This window comes from Pavona decussata, unplaced genomic scaffold (assembly GCF_977016875.1).
Source record: "Pavona decussata unplaced genomic scaffold, jaPavDecu1.1 SCAFFOLD_455, whole genome shotgun sequence".
In the NCBI taxonomy this organism is placed as follows: domain Eukaryota; kingdom Metazoa; phylum Cnidaria; class Anthozoa; order Scleractinia; family Agariciidae; genus Pavona; species Pavona decussata.
The window spans coordinates 1-13720 of NW_028145803.1; the positions used below are offsets into that span (position 1 = coordinate 1).

The window sequence follows — 13720 nt, forward strand, 5'->3', positions numbered from 1 at the left end:
AAACTGAAGACTTCATCTGCTATAAAAGTGCTCAATGGTAAAACCAGAGCTGTGAATAAAAGATGAACTTTTGGAGTCGGACTAGTTCAAACACATTTAATTGCTACTCGGAGTTTCATGCTTCTAGCGAAGCAATCATCAGGCAACTGACAACAATAACGGTTACATGAAAAGATATACAAATTTGAAAATAGGGAACAATGCTTGCTTGCGTGATGTGTCAAGATTCTATTGGGCGTTAAAACTGGGCGCAATGTAAAACGGTCGAGTAAACTAAGTAAACGCGGTATTTAACAGAAACCTCTTAGAATGTCTGCAAATCGATGTCAGTTCATTTCTATGATTGAGTGATGACATTTCCGGTCTGCAAATTATGAAATATTTCTCCCATAAGCAAAGATTACATTTTTTGTTGACATTTGAATACGATCTAGCTTGCTTCACTTTTCTCCATTTAATCTGATAATTGATTTTCTGTTCCTTGAGACTCCATATATACTTGCTTAGCTCTGTTACATTTTTGTAACGTTCGTTTCTAAAGGAGCATGTATGGTTTCTGTAACGTTCTTTGAACGTTGTGTCATCACTCAAGCATAGAAATGAACTGACATCGATTTGCAGACATTCTAAGAGGTTTCTGTTAAATACCGCGTTTACTTAGTTTACTCGACCGTTTTACATTGCGCCCAGTTTTAACGCCCAATAGAATCTTGACACATCACGTAAGCAAGCATTGTTCCCTATTTTCAAATTTGTATATCTTTTCATGTAACCGTTATTGCTGTCAGTTGCCTGATGATTGCTTCGCTAGAAGCATGAAACTCCGAGTAGCAATTAAATGTGTTTGAACTAGTCCGACTCCAAAAGTTCATCGATCTTTTATATATATATATATATATTTATATATCTGTCTGGATTCAAAAGAATATACCTTCAGAAGTCTATGAATTTTGTTAACTTTTCTTAACATATAACTTGTTTTTTTATTATTTTTTTTTTATTTTCCAATAGATTTAGGGATGTACGATACAAGAGTCACCAGCAGTCATTTAAAAGACAAAAGCTATTCTTCTCCTTACCCCCCCACCCTTCCCCGAAACTACCCGATGTAGATTCATTTAATTGTTTTCCCAGCTAGCCCCATTCTCTCTCAAACGTTTATACACGGCACAACGAACTCGCTTTGAATTCAGCGCGCTCTTAGCTGAGAAGAAATTCATTAGCCCTAGCGTTTATTTTGGCTTCCTTAAGCAAAGTTTTCCTGAGGACATCATTAAGTCTAATGAGGGAAAAATTCTTCCGAGTGCAGTTCCTGCCTCGTCTAATATACTTGCTACCAATAGTCCTGTGTTGAGCTGAACGGGTAAATTTTAGTTATTCGGGCTTGGACTAACTAAGGCTTGCATATTTTGGGCTTTGGTTGAGGAGATGACAGTCTTTGGCTTTAAAAAGTAGCTCTTAGGGATGATTTCTAGTCGGGCAAGATGAAATTATCGGGAATTTTTAACTTGGCCAAAGACTTAGTTTATTTTTCTGGTTATAAACCGCCATATGTGTTCCCCGTTCCAATCTTTTTGCCAAATTCCGGGACTTAAAGTTATATGACTATAAACACAAACAAGAAATGGCAAGGATTTTCTCTTCAAAAAGCGTGAGTTTGAAAAGCTATTCGATTATTTTTCGCCTTTATAACCGTAGCGCTGTTAGGTTAGTGATCGATGAGTGCAGAAGTGCGATTTTGGGTCGGATTTCCGGTTTCAATGTCATAAATAATTTCCAGATGTTTCCTCGGCGTGATTCGGATTGTGTCATGGCTCTAGAATGAACGCAAAAAATCAATTTAAAACGGTGTCTTGCTCCGATTAAGCCGATTCTGTTGTAAAAAGCTAGACTTGAGCGCTAAAAGACTGGGTTTTGGGTGAGATTAAAGATGCGCTGGCGCCGTTTATAATTGCCAAATGTCGCACTTAATTTGTCAACACATAGGCCATGTTTTAATGTCAGTTCAAATGTCAGTGCTAGTGTCATGTCCAATTTCAAAGACAAACCTTCTATACCATGTCTGTAGTATTCTTTGACCTTGCTTTCTTGTGATGAGCCCTAATTAAAGTCATGTTCTGGACTAGCATATTCCATCAGCCTAGAAAGTCTCAAAACGTGGTTAATTTCTGAGGGTATGTTCTTACAAATCCAGACAGATATCACAATGATATAAGTGGAATGATGAAAAGATAGGCTTTTCTTCCTAGCCCTGCTTTTGTAAATCACAGTTGTTTTGTCTAGTAATGTAACTGTTGTTAGTAGAAGGGCTTAAAGCCTGAACTTTACAGGTTATTTCAGGATATGCAGGATATGATGAATGCAAGGAACTAGTTAGCCTATGCTTTGTGTCATTCATAAACTGACATGATTTCTTACCTAAAATATAACTTGTGGAGGAACCATCTCCTCTTTATTTGGTCACTACAGTTTATCTTGAAGTGATTAATGATACAAAGAAGAATATCAAGCCGTTCTGAACAATTTGAGCCCAAATACTAATAATAATTATTGAGAGTGTATCAGCCCAATTGCAAAGAACGGGTTGATATTCTCGTCTGCGTGATTAATCATGTGGCAATAAACTTTAGCAACCGAATGCACAGGAGACGTTGCCTTCATAATGTGAATTTTTAAGCTAGAAATTGTGTTCTTAATCAGTGCCTTCAAACAAAACCCTAGCAATTGACTTTGATTCATCATATCCTGAAATAACTGGCTTAGTTCAGGATCTCAGTCCGTCTAGTAACGTCAGATTCATTGCTTGAAAAACAACTGTGATTAAGACAAGCAGGGCTATAAAAGTTTCCTCATGTTTTCAACTTCTTTGTTCTCATTTGGGTTATACCCTTGTAATTATTATTGAGAGTGTATCAGCCGAATTGCAAAGAACGGGTTGATATTCTCGTCTGCGTGATTAATCATGTCGCAATAAACTTTAGCAATCGAATGCACAGGAGACGTTGCCTTCATAATGTGAATTTTTAAGCTAGAAATTGTGTTCTTGATCAGTGCCTTCAAACAAAACCCTAGCAATTGACTTTCATTTATCATATCCTGAAATAATGGCTTAGTTCAGGATCTTACTCCGTCTAGTAACGTCAGATTCATTGCTTGAAAAACGACTGTGATTAAGACAAGCAGCGGTATAAAATCTTCCTCATGTTTTCAACTTCTTTGTTCTCATTTGGGTTATACCCTTGTAATTTATACCTGGATTTTTGAAAACATGGCTCCAGAAATATTGCCTTGTGTTACTTTCTCTTGTCAGATTTTATTTATTTATTTATTTTTGTTTTTTTGCATTGTTCTTTTGATTCTAAGTCAAAAGGAATAATGTATAAAGGGTCATTAGCAGATATCTATAAAATCAAAAGGATTTTCTCCCCCCCCCCTCCCTCCCTCCCTCCCTCCCTCCCTCCCTCCCCGTTTTGCTAACCTACAATGCAGGTCAAAAGTAGTTGGGACACCTGTCCAATAATCATGTATTCCAAGTAAAGTTGGCTTTTTGGGGTCACAATTGGAGCGTACCACCCCCCTCACCCCAAACAATGTTGGAAGATGCAGATAAACGGTATTTTTGTTGAAATCTGTGTTGTAGTGTCAAATCTCAACATTGCTTGGGGGGGAGGGGGTGGGGGGAGATTATTTCAGTAGTATCTCGCTAAGTGTCCCAACACTTTTGACCTGCATTGTCTGAAAACGACTAGTTGGGAAAAAGTGCTGTTAACGTGGTCAAGGGAGGAATTTCAAGCTAGAGTTTTAAGAGCTTTTGATTGTATTTGTACTGAAACTATAGATAACACAACTGCCAGTTTGAACAAAAGGATAGAAGCTATCCTTGCCTCTAAAGGCGGTAGAACCAAATATTAATCACGCAATGCGGAACTGTGAAAACTGAACATGCTTTATTATTTACACTTCAGTATATTCTGTGAATTTCTAAAGCGTGTAAAGTGTAACTTCATTTTCATGCTATCTGAGGAAAATGCTTGTGTAAATAGTAATTGTCACTTTGTAAAACTCGTGACAACGAGAAGTTTATCACATGCGTGACATTTGCATTTTGTTGACGTAAAGAACTGAACATTACTCACTACAATACTCACTTTAAATAGTGGAGATTTATGCAAATTGAAAACGTATTTGACATTAAATGAACACAAATTTAGAAAGTATGTATGTTTTCTTTAGTTTGAAGAAACTATTTCTTTCATTATATGAGTTATTGCGCATTTTCAACTCAGTACTCAGTAAAAGCACAAGAAAAGAAAGCTATTAATTAGCTCTTTATATAAAACATTCAATTTACTGAGTAATGTTGTAAACTCTATTCAGACACGTTCCTTTGGAGCGCATTATACAACAATTGTTTTTATATACTCAACAAGAGTAGCCGGCCATAGTTTATTTTTAAACACTGTTCTTCATTGATGCGAAATGAATGCAAACGTTACTGAGTATTGTCGCGAGCATCATGTCGCCGTCAGTCAGCAATGTAAACATTGCTAGAATTCTCTAGAATGAATCGTGCAAAACAATGTGCACAGGGCGCGATTTCTCGCTGTTCACTCTGTGAAATGGGCTTCCAGAACCGGAAAAAAGACCATCTAATGTCCATCATGTTTGTGTTTGTCTGATCTATTGCACCGGCTCTAATGAAAACAATCGGGGCATCCGATGTAGCAAAAAAAGGCGTGTCGCGCGTTAGTTCAATATCTCTTAAACAAAAGTTCTTTGGTGCGGGAAATGGATTGTATCGCCCTCTAGCGCCTGGAGAAGATCAGCCCACGCGATTATTGTTGGATTCCACCGAAAGTCATTCAAAAGAATGACTTCTGCTTGTTCCGCGCCAACCCATGCGAAGGAGCCCGTTGCTGGATTACAGAACGTGTTATAAATTATTTTCAATGGCAATAACATAAAAGTCTTTCCAGAATTGGCAGTTCCATACAAATAAATATTCCGGAATTTTCCTCGACCTTTAGACAGGGCTGTATAAATCGCATTGCAGAAAACCGAGGGGATTATTCCTTGGTTGTCGAGAACCTCATTTGCCGCCACAAACCACCTTTGCTTTCAGAGCCGCGCGCTCACAGTATAACACGATTTCTATGTAAACAACAGACCTTGTGGGCAGCGGATGGCATATCCGATTTAATAAACAAAACACCACGTTTTGAACTCTTTGAAAGTGAAATAAAGCTCATCGTTTCTTAAGCGTTACAACAGTGTGAACATGCAAGTTGTTATTTTTTACCCCGACTCACTGATCTGCATGGTATTCATTTGTCTATCTTTTTCCTGATATACACCTGTTGCGCCTTTCCCGTATCCATACTCTAATATGACAATACGAAAAGTGCGGCAATTGAAATTCCTTGTATATTGTTCACAAATATGTTCTTCTTGCTTACCAAACAAGAGTTCTCATAGGAAGCCCCGCTTTTCATCGACCAATAGGCCACAAACCTGATCTCTTTCAAATACTCACTTTCAGACAATGCAGGTCAAAAGTAGTTGGGACACCTGTCCAATAATCATGTATTCCAAGTAAAGTTGGCTTTTTGGGGTCACAATTGGAGCGTACCACCCCCCTCCCCCCCAAACAATGATTGGAAGATGCAGATAAACAGTATTTTTCTTGAAATCTGTGTTGTAGTGTCAAATCTCAACATTGCTTGGGGGGGAGGGGGTGGGGGGAGATTATTTCAGTAGTATCTCGCTAAGTGTCCCAACACTTTTGACCTACATTGTAGCTCCTTTCTCTCTCAAACGTCTTCTAACCGCGCAACGATTTGGCTTTGAATTTGGCGCGCGCTCTGAGATCACAACTAAGTCATTAGACCTGGCGTTTTGTTTGGCTTCCTGAAGCAAAGTTTTCCTGAGGACATCATTAAGTCTAGTGAGGGAAGAAGTCTTACGAGTGCAGTTCCTGCCTCGTCTAATATGCTTGCTACCAGTAGTCCTCTTTTAATCTAAACGGGTAATTTTCAGTTACTCGGGCCTTGACTATAAAAAAAAGCGTGAGTTTGAAAAGCTATTCGATTATTTTTCACCCTTATAACCGTAGCGGCGTTAGACTAGTGATCGATTATTTGAGATATGCGATTTTGGGTGGTATTTCCGCTCTCGAGTTTCATGAATAGTTTCCTGCAGATGTTGGGTCGCCGTGATTCTAGTTCACCTGCAGTATGAATCTAGTATGAACATAAAAAATCAATTTGAAACGCTGTCTTTCTCTCAAGAAGCCGATCCTGTTGAAGAAAGCTAGACTTGAGCGCTAAAAGACCGCGTTTTGGGCGAGATTTTAGATGCGTTCGCGCGGTTAGTCATTGCTAAATTCTGACACATGTTGTAGGAAGTTCAAAGGTCATGTTTCATTTCATGCAGATGTTTTTAATTAGTGTCATGTCCAATTCCAAAGAAAAGCCTCTTTCGTTTTTCTCTCCCATACTATTCTTTTACCTTGCTTAAAATCTTGTGATAAACTCTAATTGAAGTCTTGTTAACTATTAGCATATTCCTTCCTTGAAATATGGGTAGGTGGTCAGTGAGATCAGTAGAGAGTAAACCACTAGTAAAGTTATCTACTAGACTGTTAACAAAAATATTATTGATTGATGTTTTACTTCTACTTGTTATTCTAGTTGGTTTTGAAATCAGCGGGTAAAAAGAAGGCGAAAACATGCAATTCCAACTTTCTTCTTTCAGATACACCACGGGATACCATGTCATTGATAAGAAATCCCTTATCTGCAAGTACCAAATCCCCAGAAGTCAAGTGATTGTGGAGTCCTGACTCCTGCACAATAGCTCTATCTGGAATGGAACCAGGGTACAACTTGCCTACGTAGGTTATCACAGCATTAAGTGCAACACCAACAATAACTTTAAATGAATGCATTCGTCGATAAGATGAGTAGGTTGCATTTTGTGTACTCATTAGTACAGTCGCTGCAACCTTGATATCAGTACAGGCTATGACAATACGAAAAGATCCATATTGACTGAATGAGGATGGTGCAGAATGTTTGCTTTTTTTCTAGAGAGAGAGTGTCATAATGCCATAAAGAAAATGTCATGCAGCAAATAGATAAATGTCATCATGTTTGCAACTGTACGTAGCAACACTTCATGTATTGCACAACGGTTAGCTCAGTTGGTAGAGTAACGGACCGACGATAAACCGTAGGCCCCGTGTCACAACCCTTGTTTGAAATAACTCTGTGGGACGTTAAAGAACCCACTCACTGTTCGCAAAGAGTAGAGGATGTAGTTCCGGAGTTGTGGTCTGGTCTTTATGCGTATATTCTCATGGTTGGGTGGGTAAATTCTCGGAGATATTAGCTGCATAAGCTACTCTTAAAAATCCGAGGGAAAATAAAGAGATGATGATGATGATGATGATGATGATGATGATGATGAGGGTGATAATGATGTTACATAGCTGCGCCAAGTGCAGGTTGGTGTAGATCTGTCTTACTTTTACTAAGGTGATTGAAATCTGGTCTTCGCAACTCATAGATACAACCTTCCAGCCAGCAAAGTAATTAATGAAATCTTTAAACCTCAAGGCATATCTTAGAACAATTTCAAAGACTTCCTCTGTTAGAAGCCCAGTTTCCATTGTAACAAGATCATCGGACAGTTCTGTCACAGTGTAACACCTGGTCTTTTACTTATAATTTGTGGATAGAGTAGAAGCATATGTCACATTTAAGCATCGGATGTGTGAAAAACTTGCCAAAACCGTTAGTTGAAGTAGAATTGCTCCGCTGGATAGTGGCTTATCCAGTGGATAAAGTTATCTATTCTTTGAACAACTGGCGCCTGAATGTCCCCAGTACACATTTATACATCTGGAATTGGTTGTTCAAAAAGTAGATACTCTATCCAGCTGCTAAATTGCTATCTGGGGGATAAAATGTATTAATTGAATTACATCTTATGCGCTAGATAAAGTTATCTATTCTTTGAACAATACCGCCTGGTCGAACGTCGAGTGCATTGACAACTTCACTCCACGTATCAATTGGACAGGTTAAAGGCTAACACAGAGCAAATTCACTGGTTTAACATGAAATCTGGTGTCAACCAAAAATGAAACATGCCAAGGATTTTGTTTGTTTGCAAATGAGGAGAGAAGTTTACCTTGTCGCCAACTTGTCTACGACCTTGTCCCAGACAAGGTCGCACAGCAGAACGGGATACTCAGCGGAAAATGAGACCCTGCGACTCCAATGGTGAGGTAATAGGGTTTAAGATGATTCTAGTGAAGACAGACGTCCTTAAGTGAAATACAGTGGTAAAACAGAAAATATGAATATAATGATACGACACTGAGGATGTAATGGTTTGAAAAGCTATATCAACACTTGAAAGAATGTTTCATCCTTTTCTTTTCTATTTCTTTGTTTACAAAAGCTTTCGGCTGCGTCTCCTTTTTTCATCGCACTTCTCGGTGTTTGGAAATTGGATGAAAGACTCTTCCTGGTGCTTGATATATTGCATAAAAAAATCTTCTAACCAATGAGGATCAAAAAGGAGGAAGCTAAAAGAGGTTAAACTACAAGCCGTTTATATTGAGGTAAACTATAATAATAATATTGTGCGATACACTTGAAGAGGAAAACATGTAGATAAAGCAAACTTTTTTACAGAGCAACTTTTAGGCACTGAGAGAGTTAATTAAGGCTTTAAAGTTGTCTGGCCAGGAATTGTTCCATTGAATAGTTGCAAGAGTAACGTTTCGGAATGACCACTCCAACAACAAAATTCGCACATCTCATTGTTTTAATCTCAAGCTTCAATTATCATACATATTTCTTGCGTAAACTCGTTCAACTAAATAGTTAGTGTTCTAACTATCTTCATTATTGTCACTGATTTGAATCGGGAAACTCAATAAGTATGTTCCAGATCACGTTTTGTACATCTTAATCGTATATCATTTCACTACTACTCAGATCAAATTTCTCTTCACCATTTTCTTCCGCATCCCTGCCTAGATCTCGATTTAAACCTTGATCGAGATCTTCATCTGGATTCTCTGACTCACCACTCATGTGGTGAGAAACATTTTTCTGCGCGGCGTCTCTGCTAGGCATCCTCCACACCTGTTTACGAAACCCAATATTCTTGTTGTAGCAGTCGCAGGTAAACCCAGGCACTTTCCAATTGCAGCCATGCCATGCAAAATTTTCTTGGGTGTTTGCATATGCTGTGAGCTTAGAGCTGCCTGTGTCTTGTTTCTCTGATTTGTACTTAACGCAAGATTTCCCTTTACAGCCACACCAGATTCCAAATCTGTATCGACAGTCGTTGGGATGGTGGCAGCCCTCTGCAGCCAGAGAGCACTCGAATTCAGGAGATTTCTTGGATGAACCCCTTGTGTAGTCGAATTTCTGTAGGTAGACTCCTCTACTTTCTTTGAATCGGCAGCCATAATTCAAGAAGCCGAGGTAATAGTACTGCAGGTTTATAGCTCGGATGTAGTTTTCTGACCCAGTATCAAATCGGCTTTGCAAAATGTCCCAAATCGATCTGAAGGTGTGTTCAACAGATGCGTCTGATTCACCAGCTTCGTTCAAAAGTTTCTCAATCAGTTCTTTGCTCCTGTTGTTCGTCAGCTTATTTCGGGTTTCCTTGGTACCCCCTTTGACGACGGTTTTGTCTATAGTGTTCATGTCGCTTGCCTTGGTCTCTTCCTTCTTGCTGACGTTAGCACATGCCTCCACCCCAACCTTGGTAGCACTTACGGGACCTGCAAGTTTAATGCAGCATTTCACCTGAAAATTCCTCTGACTGTACGACTTAGAACTTTCTGCAAATGTCGTCTGCTTGATGCTTGAACCACGCGTCACAGATATTATCACATGGGACCCGTATGTCTCCAAAAAGACGTTATATGCTTTCCAGGAATTCGCGAGAAACGGCTGTGCAAATGCCAATGGTAGCTTTTCAAAGTCCTTAACAAGGCGTTTGGTTAATGTGGAAGTTTCAACGTTATCTAAACAATCCTTTTCGATTAAGATCTTTTCTGTCAAGGCGCGGACATTTAAGGCCAGTCCACTTACTTTGGAGTCCTTGGATTCTGTCTTCTGTAAAACACTGTTGAGAGTAGTGCCCAGGGTAAACGAAGACTCGAGGGAGGCTTCCAAACCAGCTGCGGCGGCCATATGTTTGTAAAAGGATTTGGTGCTGGCGTAGTAATCAAAGCTACTACCTGAGTAGTGTAACTTTTTCCTTTTAAAGCAGGTTTCCGGCAAAGCCTCAAATAATTTCGCCTCGTTTTCCTGGAAGTCGCCCAATAAGTTTGTCTTCCGAAGATTGATTCCTTTTCCAAGCTCTTCCGTGCCACTGCTGTCCGTGCTTTCTGCTCTTATTCCTCTGAAAGAGGCCGTCATGCAGATAAACAGTAACAATGGATAATTCATGGCTGACGTTATTCCTGTTTCTCTTTGGTCTGGCAGTGGGGCACAACCTGTTAAGAAAATTACGTTACAGATGCTTTTCTGTAACATGCCTTCCAGGCAGTCGTTTTTAGAGGGATTCGTATTACCTCCTCTATAGGAGATACTTGTCTCCTCCTACGACTGCGTGGTAGGCTAGGCTTTGCTGGACAGCGTTCACACTCCACCGGATACTCTACCTGCTGCAATGAGGAGCTTGAATTGACAGCCTGCGTAGCTAGCGGCATTGTCTGCGGGCCAATAAAAAGTTTTGGCGTCGTAAACTGTTAGGAAATATCTTTTCCCCATTCCGCTCTAGGTCTCCCTGCATCTGTCAGCTGCGCAAGCCACTATAATTGACTTGACATCAGTCTGCCCGCCTGCGAAGAAGGCCCATTGTTGGATTTGTAAACTCTGACACTCTACCGACACCACTAAATCAAAATTCATTTTGACTTCACCAATTTCCAAGTTTCATGCCTCCTGTGCACTGATGATTTGTAAAATTGGCTTCAATCAATTTTCGCTATAAGACGTTGCTTGAAAGGTCAGTATGATCACGTTAACACTTACGGAAAGGAATTTCATCAATCCCTCCTCCATAATGGGTTCGTCTAGGATAAGAGTATTCTTTTCGTAAGAAATTTTTGGACAATATTTTGAAATTGTAATCAAATTGCACTCCCAAGTGTAATTTTGAGAACTTTCGGAACACCCATAATACAAATTAGTTGAAAATTTCAAGCAATCTTGCGCGGAAACAAAGACCGATTTCGCTTGACAATATTTCAAAACAATATTTCTTTCTGAGAAAAAGCGATAACGTTGCAATTTAATACCTTCCAGGAAGGAAGACGGATCGATAGCGATAAACTTTGACATTGAAAATGCCGACGATTGATGACGGTTTCACAAGATTTCTCAGTCGGTTGGGAGATAATTTTTACTAATTTTTTTCGGTTACTAAATCTACGCGAAAATTCAAGGACGGTGAAATTAAATAGGAAGGTCTCATGAATATCATTAAGTTACCTTCTAAGATACGTTTTCAGAGATTACTTGAAATATATTTGCAGTACTAGATACAGCTTTTAATAAAGTTGCTTAGCCCCTTAAGGACTTACTGCCACTTTTGTTAATCGTTAATTTCTTACTTGAATCACACGTTTTTCTATATTTTACCTGTGCTGGGAAACTGGAAATGGGTGCACAGCCTTACATTTAAATTTCATTTTTCAGAAACCAGAAATTAAGAAACGTTACTTTTCCATTACTATCCAACTTTCAAAGTTTTAGGAATGTTTTGAGCCTGCCAATTTGAAGTGTATTGCTTTCTTTGTCTCGTCCGTAGATATATAGCCAAACTTAATTTAGTGTCGCCAATTAGTACTACTCAACACTAGAATGATTGTCACTTAAATAAAGAACTTTGCTTACATACCCTTGCCGTGTAACGAAACTGACCGTCAATAAACTGTAATAAAATTCCAAATCTGATTTTTTACTACAAAGAAGGCACTGAACAAATGAGCTAGTTTAAACAATAAAGTTCTTTGTAGGATAGGTCGTCTTTCGCTTTAAAATTGTCGCTGTGATAGTCTATTATAATATTCAAAAAAAACCGCTCCGTGACTGATGGAATTCTTTATTAGATATGGGAAAACGGTCTTTTTATGTCCTCGTAGGATATACCTGCTGTTACTCCATACAGTTGTTTGTGATATCCACGAGGGTTTTTACGTTCAAACAAACATATATACGAAACCAAAAATATTTGTGTTTCTGATCGATATGAAAGACCTTTGTTTTGAGGTCATTTAGGATTCCAACACAACGGAGAACGGTGGGTCCATTTGTAAGCAGCAAAACGTGTCAGACCCCATCTTAATTGCCTGAATGATTTTTTTGTCAATCCTTGCTGGTACTTATACACTGATATTGACGATATATTTCATATATATTAACATATTTTCAAACATTACGGTGACGTAGTTTATCGTACCTTCGATTCACGCCTCTTCGGAGACAGTTGTTTGTTTGTTTCTGCGCGATAACTGACTAAGCGGAATTCTTCTAACGTAGCACTGAATTTCTTGATCATTGCGTTTTCTTATTTGAAATATTTGTTGATTGCAACCTCAGCTGCGTTGTTTGCTGAAATGGGCAATTGAAAAATAAAATTTGTCCCATTGAGAGAAATGTGATTAAAACAGTGAAGCACTAGTAAGGGAACTTCATTAATGACAAGTTCTTTGTAAGGGAAGAATATTTAATTTTATAGATAATTCAGCCCTAACTGGGGATCCAAGATTAAATTGCTTTGTTATAACCTCCTATTTTTCACCGAAGAAGATCAAACTGGGTTCACATATTAACGTCTGAATTGAGCAGCAAACTTTAAGCGATCAGACAAGTCATTCTCTTGTTGCCGTAAGCATTCTGATTTTCACTTAAAATATCATTTATCTATTAAGTCATTACACTTCACGCCGATTTCCTGGTTTTAGAACTATCAACTATCAAAAATTGAATGGCATTTTGGCATTGAGGGTATCACTCAGACGGACATTTCATTGTCTACAACCTCTCAAATGTTAATATATTTTTTTAAAACTTAATTCAAATTGAATTAGTAAGAGATAAAGAGCAATTTTAAAAAGGTTTTAAGAGCGCCTGTCCGTAAAAATCAAACATATCGCGGCAAGGGTGGAAAAATTAATTTCTTTCATACTTTAATGTCAGATAGGCTAGGATATAACTAAAATCACTGTATAGTTTTCTTGGCGAAATATCCTTCTATTTCAAAGAAAAATGCAAATAACAAAAATCCGTTAAAATCGTCATTTGAGGCGCTAAATTATTACACGGGTTTAAGAGCCTCGCGTGCGAAAAACAAATCATTCTACCGCTTTTAAAACACTTAAATATTATTTTACAATCCTTAAATATCTGTTGGAATGATTTGGGGAAATATTGCGTCGTTCTGTGTATGCAAAATAATTTAATTTCGAAGGCATACAATTCACTGCGATAAAAGTACTTCGTGAATAAAATTAATTTTCACTATGTACGAAATCTTCAAATCGATTACGCTCCTGGTGGTTGAATGTTAGAAGGATGGTCTATAGATTCCTGTAAAAAATTTTTGGGCAAATGATTAAGAGCGACGTGATAGCTTTTTAAAGTCCGTACAAAATGTAAATATTTGACCCCGCGCGGTAAACGTT

General features: G+C 38.4%; 1 protein-coding gene and 1 pseudogene across 1 annotated transcript; both read right to left on the reverse strand.

Moving 5' to 3' along the window:
* Positions 1-6685: 6685 nt before the first annotated feature.
* On the reverse strand, positions 6686-8916 carry LOC146450492 (uncharacterized; annotated as a pseudogene).
* A 53-nt stretch (positions 8917-8969) lies between these two features.
* On the reverse strand, positions 8970-11023 carry LOC146450493 (DELTA-thalatoxin-Avl2a-like). The gene has a single exon (XM_085100338.1). It carries the CDS (start codon positions 10563-10565, stop codon positions 8979-8981), a length of 1587 nt encoding a protein of 528 aa, XP_084956464.1. The 5' UTR covers positions 10566-11023; the 3' UTR covers positions 8970-8978.
* Positions 11024-13720: the final 2697 nt, after the last annotated feature.